The sequence below is a fragment of the Suricata suricatta genome, chromosome X (genome assembly GCF_006229205.1).
Source record: "Suricata suricatta isolate VVHF042 chromosome X, meerkat_22Aug2017_6uvM2_HiC, whole genome shotgun sequence".
NCBI classification, from domain to species: Eukaryota; Metazoa; Chordata; class Mammalia; order Carnivora; family Herpestidae; genus Suricata; species Suricata suricatta.
Genome location: NC_043717.1, coordinates 96513437 through 96523395, shown reverse-complemented (window position 1 = coordinate 96523395; position 9959 = coordinate 96513437). Strand labels below are relative to the sequence as shown.

Sequence of the window (9959 nt, the reverse complement as noted above, 5' to 3'; positions counted from 1 at the left end):
CTGCCACTCTCTGGTGATGTCGTGGGCGTGATGGCCTGGGAAAATTCCTCCCACCAGTGAGTAACGTGTGAGTGTTAAAGTCATCGAAATGGCAAGGCCTCCCAGCCTCCAGGCCCTGCCCCTGGCTGTGTATTCATCACATGGACTTGTCCCCATCACGGTGCCACGATGCCTATATACCTGCTGGGGTCCCCCACTGTACTGTGCTTGGCACAGAGGAGATGCTCAAAACTAAATAGTAACGGGACCCCACTCTCTCCCTCAAAGGCTGTGTGTCAGCGACCTATCATTGCCAGAGCAGATTACCATAGACTTGGTGGCTTAAAGCAATGCCCACTTGCCTTCTTATGGCTCTGTAGGTCAGAAGACTGATGTGATTTCACTGGGCTAAAATCATGGTGCCTGCAGGCTGCATTCTTTCTGGAGGCTATATGGGATGATCCGCTTTCTTGCCTTTTCCAGCTTCCAGAGACACCCTGACTTTCTCTTCATAGCTGGCAACACAGCCTCTTTCTGACGCTGCTTCTGTTGTCACACCTCTTTCTCCGAACACAGCCAGGAAAGGGTCTCTAGTTTTGTGAGCCTGTGCGATTAGGTTGGGCCCAGGATGATCTCCCCGTCTCAAGAGCAGCTGGTTGGCGACTCTCTTTCCACGTACAACCTGGACTCTGTTTGCCGTGTGACCTAACACGTTCACAGGTTCCTGGGGTGTCCCGCGGACACCTTCAGGGACCATTAGTCCGCCCACCACAAGCAGCAATGGGGGAGGGGATTCCATCTAAATTCCCTTGCTAATGCTTTTCGCACAACTGTAATGCTTTTACCTAACTGGCCATGGTCACCTGTAGATCAAAACTGTCCCCAGTGCCTGGCGCAGGGCTCAGCCCATATGACGTGTTCAGTGTTTGCTGGCTGGAAGTGAGGAAGTACAATCTCGGTTGGCTGGAATGTTTAAATATGAACCTCTTGGTCCCCCTTCAGACAGAGCTTTGATTGCCGAGATTTCAAGAAAGTGTTAAAAAACCAAGTTTGGAGTACCATCAGGGGTCCAACTGCCATTGTCTTGCTTTCTCCCACTAAACCAGTGCGACGGTTAAAAACAAAAACAAAACCAAAACCAAAAGAGACACCTTCCATTATTTGATAGAAGTCTTCATGATTTTTGAGACGAAAAACCAGTTCACATGCTTTTTGCCTAGTCCACATGGGAACACAGCTGTATAAGAAATTCAAATGAACAAACGAAAAAGAAAATCATGCAATAAAGCCTCGTGACTCCCAGAGCAACCGAGAATTGAACACTTCTCAAGCAATTTCCGTAAGATTAGTATTTAAACACACACTGAGCCACCTTCGTTCCAACAAATCTGGAGAAATTAAACCTTGTTTCCAAGAAGGGCTCACTGAGCCTTCGATGTGTTTTATTGCATCACTGCAAAAGAAATAACTTGCACAATTAAGCTGCGTCTCTTTAGTGGGACCCAGCGCCCACCAGACAGCAGCAAGTGGAAAATGAGTAGAACTGGTGTCCAAGTGGACGTCAAGCGCAGGAACCCCAGGCTACAGGTGCACTGTGGTGCACGGAAAAGGAGAGCGACTCTTTTACTGGGCAGACAGAATTGTCCAGAAACTGTCAGGTCTCAGCGAGTTCCGGCTCCAGCCAGGACAGCCTCAGCGAAGCCCGTTCCCAGAGTTCGGGCTTCACCATGGCAACTGCTTGGGATGCCTCCAACTTGCTGGACTGGAGATTTCAAAGGAAAGCAGCCCAGAGTAGAATCATGGTCTGGAAAGTGTTTTCCGTATTTTACTCATATTTTACTCGTATTTTCCTCATCAGCGAAACCTTTACAGAGGACTCAACCTCCGTTTCGAGAGCCTTCTGAATCCTGGTCAAACCGTTTCAATGTACCTCACTTCATCTATTCCTCTGAACAGGGCTGGAGTTGGAATTCAGTACCTACCACAGTGCTGGCGCAGGAAATAGCTAAATAAATGTCTGCTGCCTCGGTGAACTGTTGTCATTCTGTAAAGGAAGAAACGGGCTCAGAGAGGTTTAAGTGGCTTCCTAAGGGCTAGGCCTCCGGCCTATCACTTCTATTGTTTTCAAATTTTTTTTAATGTTTATTTACTTTTGAGAGAGAGAGAGAGAGAGAGAGAAGCAGAGAGAAGGAGATACAGAATCCAAAGCAGGCTCCAGGCTCTGATCTTAGCACAGAGCCCTACGCAGGGCTTGAGCTAATGAACCCTGAGATCATGACCTGAGCTGAAGTCGGATGCTTAAGTGACTGAGCCACCCAGGCGGCCTTGGCCTATCACTTCTGTTCCACCACGGAGGCCTTCCAAATCCAACTCAGTAAAGGTCAGGAGGACATTTTGCTCGTCTTCAACACACGTTTGTTGAGTGTCTACCCTAAACTAGACCTTTACGCCCTTTTGTCTGCCTGGCCGGTTCCTTCAAGCCTTGGTTTCAGTGTCTCTGGAGTCCTTCCACATCCCTCCCCTGCCTCCTCCCACCCATTGCCCTCTCCCACATCCCCTCCTGGTTACTTAGCGCAATCTCTAATTATTCTATGTATTTGTTTCTTTATGGTTGGCCTTCCCTGACTGGAAACAGAAGCTCTGTGGGGGCTTTCTTGTAAGATGGGGCATATGTGGCCATTGAAACAAAAAGCCAGTGTGATCTCAGGCCCATTCAGGAACAAAAAGTCTAGATCCGTAGACTCCTGGTACGTGTCCAGAAGAGAGGACGACAGTGGGGCTGTTAGGGGCCAAGAGACCCAAAAGGCATACCAGTTCCGCTCTTCAAATGTCCAAAGGCTACAAGTGAACAGACTTGCCTTGCAGGTGCAGCAGAAAAAGGCTGATGGGGAGAAGTTGCAGGGGCAGGTTTGGCTTCAAGGTGCCCCTTGTTACAATTGTGGGGGACTACCTTCCACACGGATACAGAGGTGCGACGAAGGTAGCGCACATCTACTTTATTCCTCACTGCATGTATCTAGCGCGGTCCATGCCGTGTCTGTCACTTGATAGCTGTTTGATCAGATGTATGTTGTGTGGAAGATCAATTACAGGTGGCGAGTTGTCACTGTTCGCTCTGCCCGGAATGCTCTGTGTCCTCACCCCCCCTTCATCTGCTTGGTCCCTTGCCTGTCTTCGAGGTCTTCACTTAAATTCCACCTCATCAGAAAGAGCTTCCCTATCCCCCCTACCACCAAACAGCAGTCCCCCTCCTAGCCTCCCGTACTCTGGCATCACGGCCTTTATGGCTATCGTCTCTTATATGATCTGCTGACTTTACGACAGATACTCCTCTGCCAGAAGGCAGTCCGTCTTTCTCGTGTGGATGATTCCTAACAACCCCATGAAATGGCTATTGGCATGTCCTGTACAACACTGTCTGTGAGAGCAAGGATCGCTGTGGAGTGGTTCGCTACAGCAAGCACTCAAGTATTTCTTGAATGAAGTAACTTTACAGCTAAGGAAGTAGAAAGGCTCAGCGGAGTCAAGTAACTAGCCGACGTGACACAGTGAGCAAAGAGCGGAGACTGGCTTTGAAAGCAGGTCTGTGTAGCTCCGAAGCCTGGGTTTTTTCTACTACACCAAATTACGTGAGCACAGAGCCACTGTTTAGGACCATGCACTCCGCCACAAAGGACAGCCGCCCTTGGTGAAAATGGCGGAAAGCAGAGTGAGAAGGCATGGTGCTGGGGAGGTTGACTCGGCTGTGGGCTCCAAGAGACCCAGGAGGACACTTCACTAAGAATTCGAGAAAGTTCTCGACCACAGCGATTCATATCCAGCAGCCACAGTGCAGGAAATAGGGGGATGCAGCTAAGACTTTGTGCCCTACCCTGGCCTGATGTCAAGTAAGCGGTGGGCAGCAGGACGCAAGTCTGCGACGCCTTGTATCACCCTTCAAGTTCTCAAGATGGATTAGCCTGCTGCCCACACTGGAGCCACCTGGAGTCGTGGTTGACAATCTAGACTTTGGATCAAGACTGGATTGGAGTCCTGTCTCTGTCACTTACTAGCAGTGTAGCACCTTTCCTGCACCTCATTTTCCACATCTGTGAAATGCGAGTAATAAAACATACCTCACAGCACGCTTAGGATTGAATTAAAACGAGAGGGGGCCTGGCAAGGCTTAGTCAGTTAGGCATCCGACTCTTGATTTCTGCTCAGGTCACGATCTCATGGTTGTGGGACAGAGCCCTGTGTAGGGGTTTGTGTTGGGAGTGGGGCCTGCTTGGGATTCAATCTCTCCTTCTCCATCTGTTCTTCTCATCTCCCACTCTGTGTCTCAATAAAAAAAAAAAAAAGGATTACATTAAAATGCAGCAAATTTAAAAAAAGACAGTGTATACACATAGCCTGTTTCAAAGAGGGGCGCAAACAAATGGGACTACTATTATTATCATTTCTAATGTCTTCCAAGCCTCATACTTTATACTGCATAATCTGTGTGGGCTACTTCCTATCAAGGACATCCTGGTGATGTTAAAAACATCTATACTTTCATGTCTTTTTTTAAAGTAAACTCTAATCCCAATATGGGACTCGAACTCTAGACTCTGAGATCAAGAGTCACATGGTCTACCAACTGAGCTGGCCAGGTGCCCCTCTACCTTCATCTCTTCACACTCCCGCCCTGGGTCAGGTTAATGAATGCACTTGCTCAAATCAAATGTTGGGTTTTATCTGTGAATGAGAAAACGTAGGTTTGTTCTAGAAAAGAGACGTGGTGTGTAGGCCCACCGCCTGTGTCCGTCACTGGGCTGTGAACAAGAAAGCAGGCAACAAAACACAGAACTAGTGTGGCTGGTGCGTTGCCTAAACAAAGTTGCTGTCCATAAACTCGAACCTGTACGACCGCTCACATTCAAAACGAAAGACCTATCTTTAATGTGGGAAAAGGATTATTTCCGTGATCGTGCTTCCTACCAAACTGCCTTTCTACCTAACCAGACGCAGAATCTACTCTTGCCAAATAACGGAGCTACCATTTTCGTGACATTATCCATTACCGAGCTAACAGGCTACAAATCAACAACAGAATTCGACTGCTCTGAGTCTCATTTCTGAAATGGCTCAATGGTGACCATAAGCAACTATGTCCAGCCTTACTCATAAGCACCCCCACCCGCCAAACCGGCACCCCCTTATGTTACGTTCTGGTCAGTACTGTTTGTCTTTCCTGCTTTCCCAGTAGGTGTATAGGTAGAAAAATAAATGAAGTCAGTACTCTACTTCTCACTAGAATAAACAGTGACTCAAATACGGTGACTGGTTATTTGCAAGGCTATAATTTTTTTTTAATGACAGATTTTCCTAAAAGAAACCACTATAACATCTGTCCAAGTACTCCAAGGGAAAACAAAAAATACATACAGATTAAGTCTATTTCTTTAACAGCACATGGCCAAACACAGACAAGGATAAATGCCAAGGAAACTTACAAAATAACTTTAAAAGATGCAATGTTTGAGTCATTCAAACGTGTAGGGTTCACAAAGAACAGAACAGCAAGTCCGAGAGCAGCTGTACTTGTGCAGGATGGTAACTCAGACTGTCCTTCATTCAAGTTCACTCGGCTGTATAAAACCAATGGGTATGAGAGCACAGTTTGTGTGTTCTTCCTTGCTTGAAGATGTGCACACAGATTAGAGGAGAGGAGAATCTTCCAGATGCTGACATAAGCACAGAAGGCTTGGTTCCCCCCTGATACAGTACGAAGGCAGACTCAGGTGACTCAAAGCTGTATCGGTTTCCCTAAGAGAAAGTCTTACGCATGCTGAAAGAGACGAGTTACTGAATTTGTCATGCTAAGTATTTACAGCCATTTTCATAAAGTGAGCTCAGTAACCTGGCAGAATAAAAAAAGGTCGTTAATTTTTTGTATAACCTTTTACAACTTGAGTAACTTGGTGGGTAAATGATGCTGAAGTTCAAAGCCCCTCAAACACACGTTAACGAGAAATTGGAGACTGCACAAAGAGGCACACATCATATAAAACACACACTTCACGGGGTTCCTGCATGGCAGGAAAGTCGCTACCGCTACGTAACAAATGGCTATGCCAACAGTTAGAGCTGCCACTCAAGGGCCCAACAGGAGAATTCCCTTAATGTCTCCGGGAGTGTTTGCAGCAGGACAGATACCTCGGGGAGAAATCAGTACATATTTTGTTTGGAAAGATATCTTTGTGCGGGAAAATTTTTAACATCACGTCAACAGATCAACTTTGCGAAATGGGTAAGATTTAAGGCAATGCTACTCAGACTCGAGGGGGGAAAGACCCACAAAAGTTACTGTTTTTCTTCTAAAACATTAACAGGTCAGGATCAACTTCAAAGAGTTAACCCCCTTCTAGGCATTTGACGCACCTGTAGGTGTTTCCGGCATTACAAAATAGAGTTGACTTTCATTCTCTCGATGGGAAATGGGAAGTTGCTACATACTCTTCCTCGAAAACTGTAAAAAAAACAAAAACAAAAACAAAACCCACACCCACACACACCACACACACAGACACACACATACACACACACACACACACACGGCAGCTTGAGTATTTCATATTAAAAAGTAACACGAAAACAAGGGCAGCGCGACGCTTCACGATGGACTTGGATGTAGTGTGGGGACGATCATGGAGTCATAAATTAACTTTTCACATCAACTACAGACTAACAAAGGACAATTAGACACAGAAAGGTCAAAAATTTTACATTTTGCTCCTGTTTGGCTGCTAAAGAGCAGCGATTTAAATGGATATAAAAACATGTGACCACAAAGCTATACAGATAAAGTTTATAATCAAAAAGTAAGCAGCAACTGAGTTTCTTATTTAAACTTATCTGGCATTGAATATTTACACATTCGGGAAGAGAGGTCTCCGAAACACCGCCCCCTTTTCCTTACTCCCCTCTGCGCTCTGTCTTGGCCCCTGTGATGGAAACCCTGGGCCCCGAACTATGTACACCTGTACTTTTGGCTCCACTGGCCGATGATGTGACTCCTTCCCATGGCCTGGGTCTGGGAGAAAAGTAACGAAGTCTTGGATGGCATGTGTAGCCCTTCTTTTCCGACCACCAGTGTCAGTAAATCTGTTCTTTCACAGCAATGGGGGAAAAGGCCCCCCGTCAATTCACTCCCAAGCCCAACGGGGCAAGATCTGAACACCGTCAGCCTCTGATGCCACAACAGGCCACCAGAGAAAAAGGAAAGAAAAAGGTCCACGACCAAGGTGGGAGCATTGAACACATGCTTGTTTCCCCGCAAAGGAACCTCTCCTCCCTGGGCTTCCCCAGATACAACACTCCCTCTTTCTTCTCCCTCCCCTCCCCTCCCACAAAACAAAATTAATGCACGGCACCAGAACGTGGTACTCTGGTTAAGTATCAGGTAAGCGTAAGAAAGAGTACACCTGTCACTTTTATACTTTAACTGAGACGTAAAGCTAACGGAACACACAACATCACTGTGAAAATAACTTTTTTTCTAAAACAGATCCAATCTACATAGTGCAGCCAACGGAACGTAAAAGAAGAGTTTGTTCACAATCTGCCTTGTACAGGATATTTATAATTCTCTCGATGCTCTAGAAAGAGCATTTATATAGCTTCAACATTCACAGACATGCACTGGGACTTTTTAGGTAGTACAAATTTCTTCACAATCACATGTGCAAATTTTACAAATCACTAAGTGAGTATTAGTTAAGCTTAGGCCGGACTGTGTCTCGTATTATCTAACAAATTTAATGGGGGTTCAGAATCATCCATGGGAAGAACCAAGCGTGTTCCCCGAATGACCAGTTCATGGTCCCCAAACGAGAGCTCCCGGTCCAAGGCATCTTCAGAACTATTTCCCATAAACCTCCTAGGGGCACCGGAGGCTCCGGATTCGGTGTTCACAGTCGAATCCCCGTACGTCAAACTAATATCGCCATCATTGAGAATAAGATCGGAGTCATCGTCTTTCAACTGCTCCTGGTTCTAAATGCAAATAAAATAAGTCTTAAGAATTGCTGCGTGACTCAAGAAACGTTTCCAGCAGAAGAATTTTCCAGGGTTCCCTATTTAAAACCCTCAGGGCTGGCCTACCGCCTGCAGGAGAAAGCCTACAGTCCTTACCTTCGCTTCAAGACGCCGTGGCACTCGGGCCCTTCACGCCCCACTGCATCTGCTTCACCCACTCCAGCCGCCCCACTGCGTGCCTTCCACGCAAAGTGCTGACAGGGGCCCCAGTCACTCAGGCCGTCCCTACCGCCTTCCTCCTAGTGACTAGAGCCTGCTTGTCACTGAGGTTTCAGCTTCAAATAAAGCTCCCTTCTGCTAGAGGTGCTCCTCGGTCTTGCGAAGCAGGCTTGGGTGGGCCTCCTGTGGGCCCTCCCAGCATCCTGTACTTTGCCCTCGCCCAGCGGCGGCCTCTGCCCTCGGACCAGCACCGCGTGTGCTCCGGCCGGCTCTGCACCAGCCTCCCATGCCAGCTTCCGAGCCCCGTCTTTGCCTTGGCCCAGCCACCTGACGGGTTCAGGGCACACAGAGAGAACTCTCCAAATGCTACTTCAATGGATTATTGAATGCATTCATAGAAGCGAAGCTCTTACTTCTGTACTAACAATGCCTAATAACAGAATATCCCCCTGACACATTGAACCCTTACTGCATACTTGCCTCCTAGGGCAATAAGCCTTGGTTCTAATGGAGACTTTGTGGCCAAAAAAGTATAACTAAATAAAGCGGGGGGGAAACCAAGTATATATATAATGCCATTTTAGTAAATCAAAAACTGTACTGTGCATAGGCTGATAGAAAGAGCGTATAGCCAGCTCTTGTAAGCTGTGTGTTTGAAAATCTTAAATGTGTCTAAGATAGTCACATGGAGGAGACTGTTAGACACAAATTTAAAACACTTTTAATTTGGTGTTGCTGGAGATTTGCTTACTCAAAGATACGTGAATGAAAAACCAAACCAACCCACTCTACCAACCCATAATCCCTTCTGCCCAATGTAGCTGGAAGACTAAGTCCAGCCAGTGTCTCCCCTTCACTGAGTGACACTTAGCGACGAAGCTGTGCGCCTTCACACGTCAGCGGGACTCTCTGGCACCTTCTGAGGCCTTTACTGAGTTTGAGGTTTAGGGCAACATCTGTCAAATTTTTAAATGCATATGACTTTTGCCCCAGCAACTTAACCTTTAAAATCTATTTCATATACCTTTATATATACATGGATAAACTCATATGTACAAGAACATTGACCATAACAGGGGAGGCAGGAAGGAATAAATGCCCCTGCTTTCCTCAAAAAAAAAAACAAAGTTTACTATAAACATTATTTGTAATAACAAAAAAAGAAAAGGAAACAACTTAAAGGTCTATCTGCAGACGGCTGATCATATCAATGCTGGTGTAACCACTATGCAGCCACGAATGAAGAGAAGATAACGCGTCTCATGAACGCATCGAAAGGTGGCTACGATAGATCATTAAGCAAAAAACCCAAGCAGCAGGACGATGCAAGTGTGATCTCACTTGTGTAAACCGGTAGCAAAGCTACACACACAGGTCCAAGTTTGTGCGGATAAAATAGATCAGGAAGTATACACAATAAATCCTACATAAAGACTGCCTCTCGGCGGGGGGTGTAGGTGGGAGGAGGAAGGAACTTTGATTCTTCATATTGTATACTCTGCACCACTTGGCCCCAAGTATGTTAACTTTGATAACTAAAAAAGTGGCTGAGGACAATGAAACACAAACATGAGAAGTGTTATGGTTGTGATAGGTTACATTATATCCCTCCCCCAAAGATGCTGAAATCCTAACCCCGAGTCTCTGTGAATGTGACATTATAGGACATAGACTCTTTTCAGATGATCACATTAAGATGAGGTCATTAGTGTGCGCTCTGATCCCATATGACTGGTGGGTGTCCTTAAAAATGGCGAAAT

The 9959-nt window shown here is 46.3% G+C and overlaps 1 protein-coding gene across 3 annotated transcripts in view; it reads right to left on the bottom strand.

The window, feature by feature from the left end:
- Positions 1-5282: 5282 nt before the first annotated feature.
- Positions 5283-9959, bottom strand: part of SLC9A6 (solute carrier family 9 member A6) — a 52806-nt gene continuing 48129 nt past the window's right edge. For 2 of the 3 annotated variants that reach the window (XM_029930160.1, XM_029930159.1), the window contains one exon: positions 5283-7998. In XM_029930160.1, the coding sequence (XP_029786020.1) occupies positions 7726-7998 (273 nt within the window). In that variant the 3' untranslated portion in view covers positions 5283-7725. The remainder of the gene's footprint in view (positions 7999-9959) is intronic. The other variant, XM_029930161.1, reaches the window with a different exon arrangement.